Raw genomic sequence first — 21,107 nt, forward strand, 5'->3', positions numbered from 1 at the left:
TTTTTAGAAATAAAATATAAGTAGAAATAGAATTAGAATTACGAACACAGCGACCGAAAACAATAAAGAGTACTCAGCCGCGGTGAAGAGAAGGCACAACGCTACGGGAACCAAGTCGACAAGTCTTCTCGGCTCCGCGGAAAACGTTGAACTGAGGATCCTCTCAGGAGATGCGCCCCCTAGTTTGGGCGGGAAGGCACGCGCGCATGCGCGATGCAGCAATCGAAAGCTCGAGATCTTCAAGCAAGATGCTTTCGAGGCTGTCCGCTGCGGGGCTCCGTCGGTGACGTCACCCATGTGTGGGAATATGCTGCCTGCTTGTCCTGGGATAAACCACACCTCTGGACTAATCTGTCTTATCTTCCCTTTAATTCCCCCACCTGAGCATATTGTATTGATACACCTTCTTGTCCAGTTTGTCTGTTAAGCTCTTTGGAGCAGGGACTGTCTCTTCTGTGTTTTGATGTACAGCGCTGCATATGTTAAGTAGCGCTATAAAAATGATGAGGACTAGAAGATCTGGAGGAACAATGAAGTCACTGTTTTGCTCTTGTTAAGAATAAGGCATGGATCTATTCCTTGATTAGTCACTATCAGAGACAAGATGCTAAATATTTTTATGAATCAGGACAAGAGCCCCCAAGTAAGTTCTTCTTCTTCCCTCTTTCTGCCTTTAGTGATACATTTCCTGTCACCTCTCTCTTGCCTTTAATGATCCTTCCCCTCATTTCCTTCCTTACCTCTGCCCCATCTCATCCAAACACTGAAGCTCCTCTGCAAATCATCCTCCAGCAACTGGATGAGATAATATTTGTTGTTGTTAAATTGAAGGTTAGTCTGAAGACACAGAAAAAAAAAACCAACAAATGCTCTGAAAGACTTACACGGATCAAAGTTTATTATACATGAACAGAAGTTCCAACACCAGTTCCAAAGCAAACTGAAATGTCGTGCAATCAAAGGGAACAGGCAGAAAAGAAACAGTGACTACACAGAAAAGGCAACATTCACAGAAATGGGCTCTTTTAAGATTGTAGGCATTGGTTTTGAGGTGTTCCTGAAGGTAGAATTAGGTGGGAGTGGCAATTAAGAACAGTTTTTGGATTTTCAAAGTATTCACATTATTTTGGCCTGTTAAAAAATACTCAACAGATTGGTGCAAACCCTGCGAGTACAAACTACAAATGAATTTCATACTAATGTAGACAGTTTGATACTTCTCCTTAGCCATCAGTTATCTTCATACCACATTTTCTTACCATATCTCAAACATCCTTACTATTTATGTCAAAACAAGAAGTCTGCTTCCACCTACCATAGCCCTGTCCACACTGCAAGGGGCTACTGCTACCACACCAAAAATTAAAGGTTAAAAAATCTAGTACCTAGACCTTCAGCTTGGGAATTACTGGCTCTGTATTTTGCTCATTCAGGGAAAAAGAATTTGCATACCTATATTCATAAGAGTTGCCATACTGGGACAGACCAAAGATGCATCAAGCCCATTATCCTGTTTCCAACAGTGGCCAACCCAGGTCCCAAGAACCTGGAAGAAACCCAAAGAGCAGCAACATTCCAGAACCGAGACAGTGATGTCACAATGACTCAATTATCCTATACTTGGCTTACATAAGAACATAAGAATTACCGTATTGGGACAGACCGAAGGTCCATCAAGACCAGTATTCTGTTTCCAACAGTGGCCAATCCAGGTCCCAAGAACCTGGCAGAAACCCAACGAGCAGCAACATTCCAGAACCGAGACAGTGATGTCACAATGACTCAATTATCCTATACTTGGCTTACATAAGAACATAAGAATTACCGTATTGGGACAGACCGAAGGTCCATCAAGACCAGTATTCTGTTTCCAACAGTGGCCAATCCAGGTCCCAAGAACCTGGAAGAAACCCAAAGAGCAGCAACATTCCAGAACCGAGACAGTGATGTCACAATGACTCAATTATCCTATTCTTGGCTTACATAAGAACATAAGAATTAATGTATTGGGACAGACCGAAGGTCCATCAAGCCCAGTATCTGTTTCCAACAGTGGCCAACCCAGGTCCCAAGAACCTGGCAGAAACCCAAAGAGCAGCAACATTCCAGAACTGAGATTGTGATGTTATAATGCCTCATTCCACCAATGCCTAAGAGCCAACCTCAGTGATGTCACAATGACTCAATTATCCTATACTTGGATTACATAAGAACATAAGAATTACCGTACTGGGACAGACCGAAGGTCCATCAAGACCACTATTCTGTTTCCAACAGTGGCCAACCCAGGTCACAAGTAGGTGGCAAGATCTCAAAGAGTAAAACAGATTTTATGCTGCTTATCCTAGGAATAAGCAGATTTCCCCAAGTCCATCTTACGTTTTAGGAAATTATTCAAACCTTTTTTAAACCCCTCCAAGTTAACAGCTTTCACCACATTCTCCAGCAATGAATTCCAGAGTTTAATTACATGTTAAGTGAAAGTCATTTTTTCCAGGGCATGCACAGTGACTACTAGAGTGGGTTGAAGGAAAGACAGAAAGGAGAATGACAAAGGTGCCAACACAAGCAGCAGACAAGACTTCAAGCCAGTTAATTGCTTACCTGGTTTAACATTACATCATAGATATCATCTCCGTCACAGAATACATGAGCCTGGGGAAGAAAGCAAAGGAGAATTTTAAGTCCAGGATATGCTCCTGCTGCTCAAGGCCCAGAATATCAGAACTCTGTACTAGGAAGGACACTGCAATCCAGAATCCAGGGCAAAATTAGGGGCAGGAAATGCCTGCTTGGTTTGCCTTAATACAGTCCTGCCTGAACCCCATATAGAAAACAAAATGCCATTAGTTGTGGCTACTACATTGACCCATATGGACCATTAACACTGTAGGCTTGAGAAAGCCACCAGTTAGGCTCATGAATAAGCAGTCAATCCTCTCTGGGATCCTGCCAGCAATTTGTCACTGTTGTACAAGATACTGTATCTTTTGTCTGATCCAGAACTCCTTGCATTAACCTCCATAAAATGCATGGCCTCCCTCCCCCACCCAGGAAGTTTAGCCAGTAATGTGCTAATAGACAGCCACCAAAGTCACTGCCTGAAATGTGGAATTCTAAATCAAATTTGGGAGTCCTGTTTTACATTCCAATGCTGCTGTTAGCCAGACCAGTAGAAACAGAACATCCAAATACAGTGGTGCCTCACACAACGAACTTAATTGGTTCCAGGAGCAAGTTTGTTATGTGAAACGTTCGTTGTGTGAAACGCGTTTTCCCATAACAATACATGTTAAAAAAAATAATTCGTTCTGTAGCATAAAATATGCTAAGATGACATAAAAAAAGATAAATTTTTGGTTATTATTTTTATTTAGATACATCTAAAAACATAATTGTTTTTTAAAACAACACACATTTTTTAAATTTAAAGACAGACTAAGTAGAGTCTAATTTTACAGTGAGAGGGCAGAGTCTCAGCGGCAAAAACTGGGACTTAACTGTTCATTTTTTTTTTTTTTCTACCGTGTTTCCCCGATGATAAGGCAGGGCCATCAAATAAGACAGCCCCCCTTTTTTAGAAAAAAATGTAAAATAAGGCACCCCCCCCGCAAATAAGCCACCCACCGATACCTGCGCTTACCCGAATCGGGTGGTACGGTGGGTGACTCCGTGTGGTCCCTGGCACCCCCGACACGATCGGGGCAAGAGGGAGCTCAAGCCCTCTTGCCCCCCCGACTCCCCGACACGATCGGTGCAAGAGGGAGCTCAAGCCCTCTTGCCCCCCCCGACTCCCCGACACGATCGGGGCAAGAGGGAGCTCAAGCCCTCTTGCCCCCCCCCCCCGCCTCCCCGACACGATCGGGGCAAGAGGGAGCTCAAGCCCTCTTGCCCCCCCGACTCCCCGACACGATCGGGGCAAAAGGGAGCTCAAGCCCTCTTGCCCCCCCGACTCCCCGACACGATCGGGGCAAAAGGGAGCTCAAGCCCTCTTGCCCCCCCGACTCCCCGACACGATCGGGGCAAAAGGGAGCCCAAGCCCTCTTGCCCCGCCGATTCCCCAACTCCCCGACAATATCGGGCCAGGAGGGAGCCCAAGTCCTCCTGGCCACGGCGACCCCCTAACCCCACCCTGCACTACATTACGGGCAGGAGGGATCCCAGGCCCTCCTGCCCTCGACGCAAACCCCCCCTCCCCCCAACGACCGCCCCCCCCCAAGAACCTCCGACCGCCCCCCCAGCCGACCCGCGACCCCCCTGGCCGACCCCCACGACACCCCCAACCCCCTTCCCCGTACCTTTCTGTAGTTGGCCGGACAGACGGGAGCCAAACCCGCCTGTCCGGCAGGCAGCCATCGACGGAATGAGGCCGGATTGGCCCATCCGTCCCAAAGCTCCGCCTACTGGTGGGGCCTAAGGCGCCTGGGCCAATCAGAATAGGCCCGGGAGCCTTAGGTCCCTCCTGGGGGCAGGGCCTGAGGCACATGGTCGGGTTGGGCCCATGTGCCTCAGGCCCCGCCCCCAGGAGGGACCTAAGGCTCCCGGGCCTATTCTGATTGGCCCAGGCGCCTTAGGCCCCACCAGTAGGCGGAGCTTTGGGACGGATGGGCCAATCCGGCCTCATTCCGTCGATGGCTGCCTGCCGGACAGGCGGGTTTGGCTCCCGTCTGTCCGGCCAACTACAGAAAGGTACGGGGAAGGGGGTTGGGGGTGTCGTGGGGGTCGGCCAGGGGGGGTCGCGGGTCGGCTGGGGGGGCGGTCGGAGGTTCTTGGGGGGGGGGCGGTCGTTGGGGGGAGGGGGGGGTTGCGTCGAGGGCAGGGGGGCCGGGGATCCCTCCTGCCCGTAATGTAGTGCAGGGTGGGGTTAGGGGGTCGCCGTGGCCAGGAGGACTTGGGCTCCCTCCTGGCCCGATATTGTCGGGGAGTTGGGGAATCGGCGGGGCAAGAGGGCTTGGGCTCCCTTTTGCCCCGATCGTGTCGGGGAGTCGGGGGGGCAAGAGGGCTTGAGCTCCCTCTTGCCCCGATCGTGTCGGGGGGGCAAGAGGGCTTGAGCTCCCTCTTGCCCCGATCGTGTCGGGGAGTCGGGGGGGCAAGAGGGCTTGAGCTCCCTCTTGCCCCGATCGTGTCGGGGAGTCGGGGGGGGCAAGAGGGCTTGAGCTCCCTCTTGCCCCGATCGTGTCGGGGAGTCGGGGGGGCAAGAGGGAACCAGGCGGAGAGAGGGCAGTTAAGCGCAGTGCCTGCGCGGAAGGATGCAGCTCGGGCGACTTCGTTGTGTGAAACGAAGTTCGTTGTACGGATCAAGACATAAAGTTCGTTGTGCGCAGCGTTCGCTGTGCGAGGCGTCCGTTATGCGAGGCACCACTGTACAATCAAATAAACACTTTAAGAATAATATTACCTTCCCTAGTTTGGCTGTACATTCTGGATCAACTGGAGCTTTTCCCTTCAGTAGCAAGGTCTTTACAGATTCTGTAGGCAGAGATAGAGATAAAAAAGTTTGCTATATTTAAGCTTTGTAGAAAAGATGTGACACTGTGGTATGATACTATATAAATCAAAAGTATTCACAGTGTTATCACCAGAAAAGTGCAGCCACCATACTTAACTCAGAGAAGGTGCACATTTAAGTTTTCCTACGTGGCAATATTTGAATCACATCCTGGTGTGGCACTCGTAAAGGTTCAGATTACTAAAGAAGTCAGTCCATTCCAACTGTTTATTTTGGTGTGAAATAAAAAAGAATGGATCAGATCTGAAAGTATGAGCAAGTCATACTATGCTATACCAGCTAGAAGTCAGAGGTGTGAAAAGCACTACATCCCAAGCAGAGGCCCAGATGACCTTAAACCTTCTCCATTGACCTGGTGTACCCCTTTGAACATTTCATAAGAACATAATAGCAGCCTTACTGGGTCAGACCAATGGTCCATCAAGCCCAGTAGCCCATTCTCACGGTGGCCAATCCAGGTCACTAGTACCTGGCCAAAACCCATGCTATCGATCCAGGGCAAGCAGAGGCTTCCTCCATGTCTTAATAACAGACTATAGACTTTTCCTCCAGGAAATTGTCCAAACCTTTCTTAAAACTAGCTGTGCTATCTGCTCTTACCACAACCTCTGGCAATGCGTTTCAGAGCTTAACTATTCTCTGAGTGAAAAAAAATTTCCTCCTATTGGTTTTAAAAGAGTGAGAGTAGGAGTTTCAGATTGTCTCCGCAGTAAAAGGATACATTTTCTAGTCATTAAAGAAGTTTTTTGCAACATATATATACAGAGATATATATATATGTGTAGGAGGAATTTATAAGGCTGCTCATGGAGAGCAACTGATCGGGTCAGATGTTTAAGATGTTTCATAAGACGATGTAATCCATCTCCTGAGAAGAAAGGCCCCAATTCCAAACCTCTGCCAAAGCATCATAATCCCAAAGGGCACTAAAGCTGCCCAAACTGACCCGATAGAAAGAAGCTGGCTTTAGTTTGGCGAGATAAAGTAAGAGTTTCCCATACCATGTCCTCACTCATTTCTTCTCTTTATGACAATTAATGGGGGTTGACAGACTAGAGACTGGCCTGGGGGCCAAGTTTGCTTTTAGTCACCAAATCCTTTGGTCTTTTGATCCTGTGACCTTAGTGTCTTTGTGCTCGGATGCATGTTATTTTGTCCTTTCACAGAATGGCATTCCTTTCCTTCTTTTAAATTTGTTTTAGTACATAAACTGTCCAGTGCTCTGTTACAGGCAATATATACTACAGAAGCTGGTATTCCTTTTCCCATAGAAATGCTTTTAGCTATACTGTGGGGGCTTTATCTCATGAATCTCTGGTTAAATTTAGTTCATTATTTTGAACTCAGTGTATCCTTTTACTCACATGCAAGTTTCTATCCATTCTCTAATTTTCTGCTACAGAAGCTGAAACTCCTCCCTTAGAAATGCATTAAGGGTTTTGTTTAGGGGGTTTGTTTTGGGGGGGTGATGCCTATATCTCTGGAATTCCATTTGCAATTTAGCCCCATTTTCAAATCTGTTGTCTCTTTACTGTTTTTTTCCCCCTCGTACCACGATTCAGCCCATTCTGTTAACTCTCACAAAAAATATTTTGCCCACAGACAAATGAACATGCAGAGTTATTCTCGATCCCTTTTGTATAATTCTTTCCAATTTCTGTTGGGTTGTAAAGAATAAAAAGGCTTACAAGGGGGGAGGGAGGGAAGTCTACTATGCTCCTAAAATTTGGTACCTCAGACCTCTCTATATTTTGAATTCTAACCATACTGCCCTAAAATAAAAGGGCCCAGAAATACCTTTGTCATTGTATCCCTGCACAGGACTGTCATCTCCTCCTGTATCTTCTGCCGTAGCAGTTGTCTGGCGGTTCCTAGATTGTCTCTTTCTGCCTCTGTGTGTTCTCCTTGTGCTGGGAAGTCCTTCAGTGAACAAAGCAGATGTGGTGCTAGTGCTATTTGACGGCAAATTCACATCCAAAACTACGGCCGCTGTGTGATACAAAGGAAACCACATCAAAATCACATTTCGTACAGCTAAAAGATAATGCACCAAACCAATTAAAAAGGAGCCCTTTTTTCTAATCTGTAGGATGTTTCCCCATATTCCTGCGACTAAAATAACTTATTTCTTCAAAAATACCTTCAAGAATTTCTCCCCCACTGTACATGAAAGCATCATCTTCTCATCTTGGTTCCTAATTTGAATGTATCAGAAGGCAGCATCCAGTTTACAACCATTTTAGCTATTTTCCCTCAAAGTCTCATTCTTAGTTTCTCAGAGTGGTACCACATCTAATACACGTAAATAATAATACAGTGGTGCCTCGCATAACGGACGCCTCGCACAGCGAACGCTGCGCATAACGAACTTTATGTCTTGATCCGTACAACGAACTTCGTTTCACACAACGAAGTCGCCCGAGCTGCATCCTTCCGCGCAGGCACTGCGCTTAACTGCCCTCTCTCCGCCTGGTTCCCTCTTGCCCCCCCCGACTCCCCGACACGATCGGGGCAAAAAGGAGCCCAAGCCCTCTTGCCCCGCCGATTCCCCAACTCCCCACACAATATCGGGCCAGGAGGGAGCCCAAGTCCTCCTGGCCACGGCGACCCCCTAACCCCACCCTGCACTACATTACGGGCAGGAGGGATCCCAGGCCCTCCTGCCCTCGACGCAAACCCCCCCTCCCCCCAACGACCGCCCCCCCCCCAAGAACCTCCGACCGCCCCCCAGCCGACCCGCGACCCCCCTGGCCGACCCCCACGACACCCCCAACCCCCTTCCCCGTACCTTTCTGTAGTTGGCCGGACAGACGGGAGCCAAACCCGCCTGTCCGGCAGGCAGCCAACGACGGAATGAGGCCGGATTGGCCCATCCGTCCCAAAGCTCCGCCTACTGGTGGGGCCTAAGGCGCCTGGGCCAATCAGAATAGGCCCGGGAGCCTTAGGTCCCTCCTGGGGGCGGGGCCTGAGGCACATGGGCCCAACCCGACCATGTGCCTCAGGCCCTGCCCCCAGGAGGGACCTAAGGCTCCCGGGCCTATTCTGATTGGCCCAGGCGCCTTAGGCCCCACCAGTAGGCGGAGCTTTGGGACGGATGGGCCAATCCGGCCTCATTCCGTCGATGGCTGCCTGCCGGACAGGCGGGTTTGGCTCCCGTCTGTCCGGCCAACTACAGAAAGGTACGGGGAAGGGGGTTGGGGGTGTCGTGGGGTCGGCCAGGGGGGTCGCGGGTCGGCTGGGGGGGCGGTCGGAGGTTCTTGGGGGGGGGGTCGTTGGGGGGAGGGGGGGTTTGCGTCGAGGGCAGGAGGGCCTGGGATCCCTCCTGCCCGTAATGTAGTGCAGGGTGGGGTTAGGGGGTCGCCGTGGCCAGGAGGACTTGGGCTCCCTCCTGGCCCGATATTGTCGGGGAGTTGGGGAATCGGCGGGGCAAGAGGGCTTGGGCTCCCTTTTGCCCCGATCGTGTCGGGGAGTCGGGGGGGCAAGAGGGCTTGAGCTCCCTTTTGCCCCGATCGTGTCGGGGAGTCGGGGGGGCAAGAGGGCTTGAGCTCCCTCTTGCCCCGATCGTGTCGGGGAGTCGGGGGGGGGCAAGAGGGCTTGAGCTCCCTCTTGCCCCGATCGTGTCGGGGAGTCGGGGGGGGCAAGAGGGCTTGAGCTCCCTCTTGCCCCGATCGTGTCGGGGAGTCGGGGGGGCAAGAGGGCTTGAGCTCCCTCTTGCCCCGATCGTGTCGGGGGTGCCAGGGACCACACGGAGTCACCCACCGTACCACCCGATTCGGGTAAGCGCAGGTATCGGTGGGTGGCTTATTTGCGGGGGGGTGCCTTATTTTACATTTTTTTCTAAAAAGGGGGGGCTGTCTTATTTGATGGCCCTGCCTTATCATCGGGGAAACACGGTAGAAAAAAAAAAAAAATGAACAGTTAAGTCCCAGTTTTTGCCGCTGAGACTCTGCCCTCTCACTGTAAAATTAGACTCTACTTAGTCTGTCTTTAAATTTAAAAAATGTGTGTTGTTTTAAAAAACAATTATGTTTTTAGATGTATCTAAATAAAAATAATAACCAAAAATGTATCTTTTTTTATGTCATCTTAGCATATTTTATGCTACAGAACGAATTATTTTTTTTTAACATGTATTGTTATGGGAAAACGCGTTTCACACAACGAACGTTTCACATAACAAACTTGCTCCTGGAACGGATTAAGTTCGTTGTGTGAGGCACCACTGTAATAATAATAACAACTTTATTCTTTTATACCGCCATAACCAAAAGTTCTAGTTGGTTTACACTAAAAAGAGCTGGACAATCAGAGAAATACAATAATACAGTAAAAAATACAAATATTTGTAAAATAAAATTTCTACAATAAAACCCACTAAGTAATAAACTTATCAAACAAAGTGGTCTTAATTAATATCTGAAAACTGCAATAGGCTAACATAGCTTGCTGAATCCATTTACCTAATCAAGATTTATTTATTTATTTATTTAGATTTTTATCCCGTCCTCCCAATAGCTCAGAACGGTTTACAAATGAACATACACAGTGCGGAGTAGCTAGACATATAAGTGGTACAACAGGTTTAGATTGTTGCTAGGATCCTATCTAAGAAGGTCTTATATCTACACCCATTAATTTTTGGATAAGAAAATAAGTAGAAGTTTCTAGTTTCCCTTGATGATCTATGCAACACAAAATGAGCAAAAAGGTAAGCTGGAGACAATCCCGATATCAGCTTAAAGCAGATACAGGAAAATTTGAATAATATTCTTGCCTCCAAGGGCAGCCAATGAAGTAAACGATAATATGGACTAATATGGTCATTCTTTTTTAAACCAAAAATCAATCAAACAGCTATATTCTGAATTATCCTTAATTTCCTTAGAATTTTTTTGGGTGCTCCTAAATAGATGATGTACAATAGTCTAAAATAGATAAAACTAATACCTGTACCAATAGTCTGAACGATAAAGGATCAAAATATATTTTTATGGTTCTTAATTCCACAATGTAAAAAGACATTTTTGTACCACTAAGTTCATGTGCTCTGCTAGTGTTAAATGTCGGTCTAGTGCAGTGGTCTCAAACTCGCGGCCCGGGAGCCACATGCAGCCCGCCAGGTACTATTTTGAGGCCCTCAGTATGTTTATCAAGTTTTAAGTTTATTAAAATTTTGATATAAATGCAATATCAAATATTTTCAATGCTTATAACAATAAAAAAATTTTGGGGAGGACAAAATAAAACAATTTAAACAGGTAAACATACAATCGATGTACACAATTAATTAGTGATACATAGGGAAAAAGGAGTGAACTACAATTGTTAAAGAAAGTAAGATAACATTTAAGGAAAAACAACATCAGGAGGGTAATTGAAAATGTTTTACAAATAAAGCAAGGTCTAAAATTGAAAAGGAGAAGTTGTGACCTATAAAACCGTTTCTTGGTCATCTGTCTCTTTAACTATAAATAACAATATTATTATTAAAACTTAGCCAAAAGGAAAGATTTATAAACTTTAAAGAGTTTTACCTCATGCAAAATTGTCATTTTTCTGAGGCCCTCCAAGTACCTACATATCCAAAATGTGGCCCGGCAAAGGGTTCGAGTTTGAGACCACTGGTCTAGTGTGATATTTTAAAACAAAGAAAGATGGGGTGCAGACCTGTCCTCTGTGCTGCAACAGCTTAAGGCTCAAACCATGCTATCAAACACATGCTAAAGTCATACCAAAACAAAATCCATGTAGCAATAAAAAGGCTGACACAAGACACAGCAGCTCTGGTAGAAACATAGACATTCATAATGCCAAACAGTAATAAACAATAAAACAAATTTTGATTCCCTTGTTATACCTGACTTTAAGCGTTTCATTTTCCTCTTGTAATGGGAATTAGCATTGATCTGTACCATTTTTGCCAGGTCCAGTGTGTATGAAGTTTTTCCAAAAGAAGAAGGCAGGCTTTTCTCGTCTGCACACCGAGCAGTCTCTAGTGCATTACAGGTAGTGGCATTGTATGGGATCCAGGAACCATCATCTCCCTGCCAATGCCAAACAAAATCTGTGGACAGAATGTATGAAGGATCAGATATCTAATTCAACTCCAAAGAAAAATGCATCAATGCTTGGCTGACATTCCTAAATACATTATACATGAGAGTAGAGAGCAAGTACAGGATCGGAGACTGGGAGATAATTTAGAAGGGTCTGAGGTTACTCACAAGACTCCTTGTCTCTAACAGCAGCACGGATACATCTCTCAGCTCCTGTTTTTGTGTTCTGTTGCACCATTTTCTTCAGGTCAAGATGGAATTTGTCATTTTCAGTGGGCATAACTGTTATGGTATATTTGTCTGATCTGGATACAAAAAAAAACCCAACTCATGTCTACAAATCAGACAGAAATGACCTAATAAATATAATACAAGAAACAAAAAAAATATATATAGCATTTGAAAATTGCATCCCCATATGCCACAATATAAAAGGAACAGGGCTGGAGCAGAAAGGAGAAATTAGGTTCTTACCTGCTAATTTACTTTCTTTTAGCTTCTCCAGACCAGTAGAGGTTAACTTTACGAATGGGTATATATCTAATCATGACCAGCAGGTGGAGACTGAAAACAAAACTTTGGGACAGTATATCCTAGCCCCTCCTCTCTATTTCCCTCAGTCTGCCGAATAGCCAAGCAGAACCAAGAACTGGAAAACAACAGAGAGAAAAAACAATACTCCGAAAGGAGTAACAAATAACAAAACCCAAAATGCTGTTGGAAAATGCAGAGGAGAAATTCCCGAAGGAAGAATGTCCCCACAGCTCGCCAGCTAAGCCAGCCGAGCCACAGCCGCTGTTCTTCAATTCTCCCCGGCCCTAGAAAAATACTAGAACCCGCAGCAAAAAACCAAAAACTGCCCGCGCAACAGCCCCAACAACAACAACAACAGACAGGGTGGGGACCTCTACTGGTCTGGAGAAGCTAAAAGAAAGTAAATTAGCAGGTAAGAACCTAATTTCTCCTTCTTTAGCACTCTCCAGACCAGTAGAGGTTAACTTTACGAATGGGACGTACCAAAGCAGTCCCTCTCACGGGCGGGACCCCCGAAGGGCCGATACCAGTACACGCTCACCGAACACCGCGTCCCGACGCGCCTGCACATCAACCCGATAATGACGAACAAAGGAATGCAAGGAGGACCAAACCGCAGCCTTACAAATATCCACAGGAGGCACGAGCGACGACTCAGCCCAAGAAGCCGCCTGACCCCGAGTGGAATGAGCCTTGAGAAACTCCGGAACAGGCTGCTGTTTCAGAAGATAAGCGGAAGCAATCGTCTCCTTGATCCAGCGCGCAATAGTAGCCTTAGAAGCGCCAGCTCCCCGACGAGGACCCGCCAGGAGGACAAAGAGACGATCGGACTTCCGGAATTCCTGGGTCCGCTGCACATAAGAGCGAAGGACCCGACCGACATCCAACTTGCGCAGCTGCCGTTGCTCAGAAGAGCCCTCCCGACCACCCAAGACCGGGAGAACCACCGATTGATTGACATGAAAAGGAGAAACAACCTTAGGCAGAAAGGAAGGAACAGGCCGCAAGACGACCCGCTCCCTAGAAAACTCCAAGAAGGGAGTCCTACAAGAGAAAGCCTGCAGCTCAGAAACACGCCTAGCAGAAGTAATGGCCACCAAAAAGACCGCCTTCAAAGTAAGGTCCTTCAAAGAACAGTCGTCCAACGGCTCGAAAGGCGGACGCACCAATACAGAAAGCACCAGATTAAGATCCCAAGAGGGAACCGAGGGCCGTAGGGGAGGCCTAAGCAACTTGGCCGCCCGCAAAAACCTAATCACATCAGGAAGAGCCGATAAACGCTGACCTGACACCAACCCTCGAAAAGCCGACAGGGCCGCAAGATGAACCCGGAGAGAAGACCAAGCCAGGCCTCTATCCAGACCGTCCTGCAAGAACTCCAGAATGTTAGGCAGAGAAGCGCGAAAAGAGGTCACTCCCCGCGCCCGACACCATTCCTCAAAAAGACGCCAAACCCGCACATAAGCCCGAGAGGTAGAAAGCCTCCGGGACCCCAAGAGTGTAGAGATCACCTTGTCTGAATATCCCTTCTTGCTAAGGCGACCCCTTTCAAGAGCCACGCCGTAAGACAGAAAGGAGACGGGTCGAACATGGGAATGGGACCCTGCATCAGCAGGTCGTCCGAGAGAGGCAGAGGAAGAGGATCCGCTACCAGGTGCCTCACCAGATCCGCATACCACGGACGGCGAGGCCAATCCGGCGCCACCAGCACCACCAAACCCGGATGGTAAACAATGCGAAGAAGCACCCTGCCCACCAGCGGCCAAGGAGGGAATACATACAACAGCCCCTCCGTTGGCCACTGCTGGACCAGAGCATCCAGACCCTCGGCCAGACCGTCCCTGCGACGACTGAAGAAGCGGGGCACTTTGGCGTTGCCACCCGTGGCCATCAGGTCCATCAGGGGCTGCCCCCAAGCCTGCACTATCAACTGAAACGCCTCGGCGCCGAGACACCACTCTCCTGGATCTAGGAAGTGACGACTGAGGAAGTCTGCCTGAACATTTTCTACTCCGGCTATGTGAGAGGCCGAGAGGTCCAGCAGATGGGATTCCGCCCAAACCATGAGCAGAGCCGCCACCTGAGTGCTCTTGGTGCCCCCCTGACGATTGACATAAGCCACCGCCGTGGCATTGTCCGACAGCACTCTGACCGACTTGCCCCGCAACAGGGAGTGGAAAGCCAACAGCGCCAGACGGACCGCTCTGGTCTCCAACACGTTGATCGACCAGGCGGCCTCCTCCGCGGACCAGGTGCCCTGGGCCGAGTGACCCAAACACTGAGCCCCCCAACCCAGGAGACTCGCATCCGTCAGGAGCACCGTCCACTGCGGGAGATCCAGACCCACCCCCTGAACTAGGTGAGGGGTCTGGAGCCACCAACGCAGACTGCAGCGCGCCAAGCCTCGCAGGGGAACCGGAACATCCATCCCGTGCCTCTGGGGAGACCACCTCCGGAGCAGAGCATACTGGAGAGGACGCATGTGGGCCCGCGCCCACCTCACCACGTCCAGGGACGCCGCCATCGACCCCAAGACCTGGAGGAAATCTCGCGCCCGAGGACACCGGGACGCCAAAAGCAGGCGAATCTGAGATTGCAATTTGCTCACCCGGCCCTCTGGGAGGAAGACCTTCCCCAAGGAGGTGTCGAACAGCACCCCTAGGTACTCCAGACGCTGAGCCGGGACCAACCGACTCTTGGAAAGGTTGACCACCCAGCCCAGCGACCGGAGAAACTCCACCACCCGAGCAGTAACCCGGGAGCTTTCCTGCAACGACTTTGCCCGAATTAACCAGTCGTCCAGGTAGGGGTGTACCAGGATGCCCTCCGACCGCAAGGCTGCCGCGACGACCACCATCACCTTGGTGAACGTCCGAGGAGCCGTGGCCAGCCCAAAGGGAAGCGCACAGAACTGAAAGTGCCGACCCAAGATCGCAAAGCGCAGGAAACGCTGATGAGAGGCCCGAATGGGAACATGCAAGTAGGCCTCCGTCAGATCGAGAGAAGTGAGAAACTCCCCCGGCTGAACCGCCAGAATGACCGGCCGCAGAGTTTCCATACGGAAAGAGGGAATCTTGAGAGCCCTGTTGACCCCTTTCAAATCGAGGATGGGCCGAAAAGTCCCCTCCTTCTTGGGCACCACAAAGTAAATGGAGTACCTGCCCGTGCCCCACTCCGGAGGGGGCACCGGAACAACTGCCCTGAGATCTAGCAAGCGCTGAAGGGTCTGGCGAAAAGCCTGCGTCTTCCCCGGAGTCTGACATGGAGAAGCGAGGAAAAAATCCGGTAGAGAGCGGGCGAACTCCAGGGCATAACCGTCCCGCACCACCTCCAGGACCCACTGATCGGACGTGATCTCGGCCCATTTGGGGAAAAATTCGCGCAGCCGGGCCCCCACCGGAACCAAAGGGGGCGCCGGCAAGGCGTCATTGTGCAGGACGGGAAGCGGGGGAACCGGCGGAGGGATTCCCTGCCCCCCGACGGGCCCCCCGAAAGGGCTGCATACGCTGGAAGAACCGACCCCGGGAAAAACCCGGAGACTGGAAAGAAGCAGCCCCACGCCCAGGGCGATACTTGCGAAAATCCCGCAAACGCCCCCGGGCCGCACCCCCCCGAGACGCCGGGCGGGCACGGTCCTCCGGCAGACGGGGAACTTTCGAGTCCGACAGAGTCTGAATCAACTTATCCAAATCCTCTCCAAACAAAAACGACCCCCGAAAGGGAAATTTAGTAAGCTTAGCTTTGGACGCAGCATCCGCCGCCCAAGCGCGCAGCCACAACACACGCCTTGCGGCCACGCCAAAAGCCATAGACTTAGCCGAGATCCGCACCAAGTCATAGAGAGCATCCGAGAGGAATGAGGCCGCCATCTCAATCTTCGCAACCTCCTGATCCACCAGAGACCAGTCGTCAGACTCTCGATCCAAGACCCGCTCCGCCCACCGAAACACGGCGCGAGCAACCAGTCCCCCACAAATAGCCGCCTGGACCCCAAAACCAGAGACCTGAAAATTTTGCTTAAGGAGGCCCTCCAATTTGCGCTCCTCAGGATCTCGCAAGGCAGAACCGCCCTCAACAGGCACGGTATGCCGCTTGGAAATTGCCGAGACCACCGCATCCACGACCGGCGAAGCTAACGTAGCCCGATCCCCTTCAGGAATGGGATACAGGCGAGCCATGCTGCGCGCCAGCCGAAACGGCGTCTCCGGCGTTTTCCACTGCTCCAGGATAATATCCCGAATATCCTGATGCATAGGAAAAGAGCGGGAAACGGTACGGATCCCCCGCAACAGGGGGTCCCCCACACGCGGAGTCTCCGGCGGCGCGTCCTCAAAACGCAAGACCGAAGAAACCTGCTGAATAAGGTCAGGCAACTCATCTTTCTGAAAAAGACGCACCACAGACGCCTCGTCACTGGAGAACGGGAAATCCGACAACCCGCCGCCAGCTTCCGTCCCCTCCAGAGAGTCCTGGAATTCCTCAGAAGGGTCCAGGTCCTCCTCCAGACCGACCCGTTCCTCCGACCACAAATTCTCGTCCCACGACACCCGCGGACGCTTGGACAAGGGAGGCGGCGGAGGGGACGTCACGCCAGACGAAAGAGGCAAAGCCGCAGGAAGCGCGGAGGAAAAACCACCCCCCGAGACCCCCTGGGCGCAACCGGGACCCCCAGCCGCCTGAAAATAGGCTCTGCATAAAGAAAAGAAAAATTCAGGAGAAAACCCCCCCGAGGGTCCCAAGGGACTCCCTGCCACAGCAGGGGACCCAGCAGAACCTTGCCCCTGCATAGTCAAAACAGGGGGAAGGTCACCTGAGGTGGAAGACAAAATGGAGGGGCCAGACAGAGAAGATGGCGTCTTTCCCGCCAAAACAGCTCCCTCCACAGCCTGCAGCGGCTGAGAGACCTGAAAAGTCTCAGCCGCTAAAACAGGCAAGCCGGCATCAGCTGTCAAAATATCAGCTGAGAGGGAATCCTCAAAAACCCGACCGTCGGCGGCTCGGGGAATCCCTCCGTGGGCGGACGGAGAAGACCGGGCTTCTCCTCCGTTCCCTGCCGACTCGCGAGGCACCATCGGCGGGGAGCTCTGGGCGCCTGCAGCCGCTGCCGACGGAGCTCCTCCACCGCACCGGCCTGAACACCGCTTGCACAGGCCGGCCGCGAGTGCCTCGCGTCTGGAGCACAATGAGCACTTTTTCCCTTTAGAAGTGCTCATTGCTCCATACGCGACCTAGCTGTAAAAAAGTGCCGGTTAGTTGAAAAAATACAGTAAAATACAGTTTTCTTAAAGGGATACAACCCTCCAGACCAGCACTACCTCAGGATTTTTTTTTTTTTTTTTTTTTTTTTACACAGAACAGACTCCACAGGCTCTCAAAGCAATAGTCTTGCTTGATTTAGGGGGCAAGGCTTATTGCTGAGGCTCCTCTAAAAAAATGTGGGGAGGTGGAGGAAGTGGGGGGAGGGACCCCGCTCGTGACCCGCCGGGTTTGACACCCCCGAGGTCGGACGAACCCCCAAACAGAGTCCGTCCAAGCTCCGTCCGGCTAAAAACAGGGACAATAAACCCCTTAAACAAATTCCAACAGCCCTACCAAGGGAGATGGGTACAGATCACTCAACACCTGCTGGAGACTGAAAGAAGACTGAGGGAAATAGAGAGGAGGGGCTAGGATATACTGTCCCAAAGTTTTGTTTTCAGTCTCCACCTGCTGGTCATGATTAGATATATACCCATTCGTAAAGTTAACCTCTACTGGTCTGGAGAGTGCTAAAGAAGAGTCAAATATGCATGGGAAATTTCAAAATCCACATGAACGCCTTTTCCAAAAGGTTTTACACCTCTAAAATATGCAGGCACACAAGTACCCATAGGCCTTCAAAGCTCCCTTCATAGTAGGATAAGGCATCGACTTCCAAACTGACCTCCCCACTCTCCCATAAAGCACGTCTCACCAGTACTGATCCGCTCAACCAGGAAGCAAGAAAAACTGCAACCCAGGGAGCTAAAAATCCTATCTGGACTGTTGCACCAGAAGACAATAGCAACTGCTTTATCAAAGTTATGAAAAGGGTCCTACTCAACCAAAAGAAGGTGTCCCACAGCCTATTGTCCTCAGAAAATGAACCAGGATCCATCTCCACCAGGGAAAACTTCCTGCAGACTGAACTCTGGGAGCTTAAGTTTCCTGTTACACCAATCTAGCATACCTACTATCTACTGAAAGCAAAATACTAGCAAGTGCCTGGGCTGCAACACTCCTTATACAGGGGATAATGTTGAAGGGGCACATATATTCTTTGTAAGTTTTTCTGTTCCTGCTTGTGTAAAAGGAACTGCTGAAACAGTTATCATTTTGCCAAGAAACCACAAGGTCTTTTCTTTTTGTGTTCTGAGCTCTGTGTCCCCATTTTGTTCTGTAGTTGACTTGTTTTGATAAGAAACTTTTGTTAAAAAAGAAACATTGCTAGACCTTAGACAAGACAGTATTATATGCTATAATGGAAACTTCCCACTATTCCCCCCTTATGTTTGCTACCTCTTTCTAGTTGCTTTTATGTATCCTGTTACCAAATATGGTCTTTCCTATAGTCATATGCTGAAAAAACTGACCCATGTGAAATGCTATATGTGTCAGTGCTCTGAATAAACGGGACATTTCTTTAGCCATACAAATGCATGTGTGTTTTTTTTCTTTCTAATGAGATGCCCCCCTCCCTCCCCCGATGCATCGGTACCGTAGACAACAGAGTATATGTGTGAGGCAGTATTGGTATCTGAACCTTTTCAAATGTCACTGGAAAGAAGTATTCTGCCTGCATCAAGGAACACTGCCTATAGACTGTGACCCTGGCACCCTAAGAAAGTGTTCTGCTTCACGAATCCAGCATCTACTGAGAGTGGCATAAACCCTTGCATCCGGGCTGGACTGTTTTAATTAGATTGTAAGCTCTATTGAGCAGGGATTGTCTCTTATAGCACTGTAGTAGTCTAGCAGAATGAAAAAGAAGAGCTAGTAAAAACCAACCTTATTGACACTTTTCGGCTACTAATAGGCCCAGTTGCCATGGGAAATCATAGAATGATTTACTATCTCATAATAGGACATCCATTTCCAAGCCCTCATCTGCTGTTAAAGGCTTCCTACAAACCCACATTTGATATTTCTGTGATCACAGTCCAATGCTGACCTGAAGGCCTTGTTGATTTCTGCATTCACCTCTTTAGAATAAACATTCCAGACTTCATCACCTTCCCATTCCCAACGTAATTCCAATTCTGGTACAGTTTGTGAATCAGATTCGGTCTTTTCACTCTCCTCCTGTTCTTGGTTACATAGTGTAGACTTTTGCTTCCTCCCTGCTCCTAGAAAACAAAAAAAATGATAAATTAGGCGTTTGCCTTCCTCTTCCTCTCTCTTCTGCTCTGCATCCCAAGACTCTGGTCATACCCTGTAATGTCCCCCCTTTAGACAGTTTTAGTCAGGGTGGATAACAAATTGATGATTTAAAAAAAAAAAATAAATAAATAACTTAAGAAAACCCACCATTCTCCTCTCCACTGGGCTTAGTGCAGGGATCTCAAAGTCCCTCCTTGAGGGCCACATTCCAGTTGGGTTTTCAGGATTTCCCCAATGAATATGCATGAGATCTATGTGCATGCACTGCTTTCAATGCATATTCATTGGGGAAATCCTGAAAACCTGACTGGATTGTGGCCCTCAAGGAGGGACTTTGAGATCCCCGGCTTAGTGCATTCCTGTGCACTACACCCAGATTCACTATGGCTAGTGTGACCATATGGCTCCAGAAAAAAGGGGACGGATTGAGACATCCGGGTTTTACTTCCATTGAAAGCAATGGAAAGTAAGGAGAACAGATTGAGACATCTTGGGTGCTTTCAATGGAAGTAAAACCCGGATGTCTCAATCCGTCCCCTTTTTTCTGGAACCATATGGTCACACTAACTATGGCAGTATATGAAGGCTTTTCCCAATTTGTTTGTACAGGTCTCACTATCCATCTATCTCAGTGGTCTCAAACTCAAACCCTTTGTAGGGCCACATTTTGGATTTGTAGGTTCTTGGAGGGCCACAGAAAAAATAGTTAATGTCTTATTAAAGAAATGACAATTTTGCATGAGGTAAAACTCTTCATAGTTTATAAATCTTTCCTTTTGGCTAAGTCTTAATAATAATATTCTCATTTATAGCTAAAGAGATATGATCAAGAAACTGTTTTATTTTATTTTGTGATTATGATAAACATTCAGAGGGTCTCAAAATCGTACCTGGCGGGCCGCATGTGGCCCCCGGGCCGCGAGTTTGAGACCACTGCTCTATCTGGATTTATATCCCACCCTCTCAGAAGAGCTCAGAACGGGTCACAAGCATAACAGGGTATTTGCCATAATAAGTAGAAATGTAGCGCATTTTAGGTCTTGAAATGAAAGGCCAAGACCTCAGGAGCTGGATATCAGCCGCCCCGCCCCCTCCTGAAAAAGTGCAAAACTAAAATGAAAAAGCCCGCGCTGACGGGCGCATTTTTGCCCACTTTAGCGCAGCTTAATAAAAGGGCCCCCACTTCAGCCGCACACTGTCGCTCGTCCGCGCTCTCGGCAAGAAAAGCGCGTCCTCCGTACCCTCGTCTGCATCGCACCGGCGCCGCTTAGTGCCGCGAACAGCCGCCATGGAAACCAGCGAGCCTCAAACAAGGTCTGCTATCCACTTCCGGGCCCGCCCCCGACACTCCCAGAACTCCTACCATTCACTTCCGGAGCAGCCTCCGACGCGCCAGGAAGTTTGCTGCCGTCCCTAGAATGGGCTGCTGCGATTGGCTACGTGTGGTTGGGGGGGGGGGGGGCGCGGCTTCTCGTGCGTCCCTGCGATGGCCGGCGCGGCGTCTCTTGCGTGTGGCAGAAGGAGTGTAAGATGCGCGAGCTTGGCGGGCTTTTTCGGTGGCGGCCAGACTAAAGCGCGTGGAGCAGTAGGGGTTAAGCACAGGGTAGGTA

The 21,107-nt window shown here is 49.3% G+C and overlaps 2 protein-coding genes across 6 annotated transcripts in view; one reads left to right on the top strand and one right to left on the bottom strand.

Annotated features, from left to right (window-relative positions):
• Positions 1–20,906, bottom strand: part of PARP2 (poly(ADP-ribose) polymerase 2) — a 72,412-nt gene extending 51,506 nt beyond the window's left edge. The window contains exons 1-8 of one of the 5 annotated variants that reach the window (XM_033963356.1): positions 20,861–20,906; positions 19,318–19,463; positions 11,734–11,870; positions 11,367–11,573; positions 7,307–7,498; positions 5,399–5,469; positions 2,605–2,655; positions 741–837 (exon numbers count right to left, since the gene is read on the bottom strand). In XM_033963356.1, the coding sequence (XP_033819247.1) occupies positions 741–837; positions 2,605–2,655; positions 5,399–5,469; positions 7,307–7,498; positions 11,367–11,573; positions 11,734–11,870; positions 19,318–19,463; positions 20,861–20,863 (904 nt within the window). In that variant the 5' untranslated portion in view covers positions 20,864–20,906. Of the gene's footprint in view, positions 1–740; positions 838–2,604; positions 2,656–5,398; positions 5,470–7,306; positions 7,499–11,366; positions 11,574–11,733; positions 11,871–19,288; positions 19,464–20,680; positions 20,701–20,738 lie in introns of those variants that run through there. The other 4 variants (XM_033963355.1, XM_033963354.1, XM_033963353.1 and 1 more) reach the window with 4 other exon arrangements.
• A 38-nt stretch (positions 20,907–20,944) lies between these two features.
• Positions 20,945–21,107, top strand: part of METTL17 (methyltransferase like 17) — a 34,768-nt gene continuing 34,605 nt past the window's right edge. Inside the window, exon 1 of the mRNA XM_033963359.1 lies at positions 20,945–21,100. Coding sequence (XP_033819250.1) covers positions 20,984–21,100 — 117 coding nt within the window. The 5' untranslated portion in view covers positions 20,945–20,983. The remainder of the gene's footprint in view (positions 21,101–21,107) is intronic.

Source organism: Geotrypetes seraphini, chromosome 11 (assembly GCF_902459505.1).
Source record: "Geotrypetes seraphini chromosome 11, aGeoSer1.1, whole genome shotgun sequence".
Taxonomy (NCBI): Eukaryota; Metazoa; Chordata; class Amphibia; order Gymnophiona; family Dermophiidae; genus Geotrypetes; species Geotrypetes seraphini.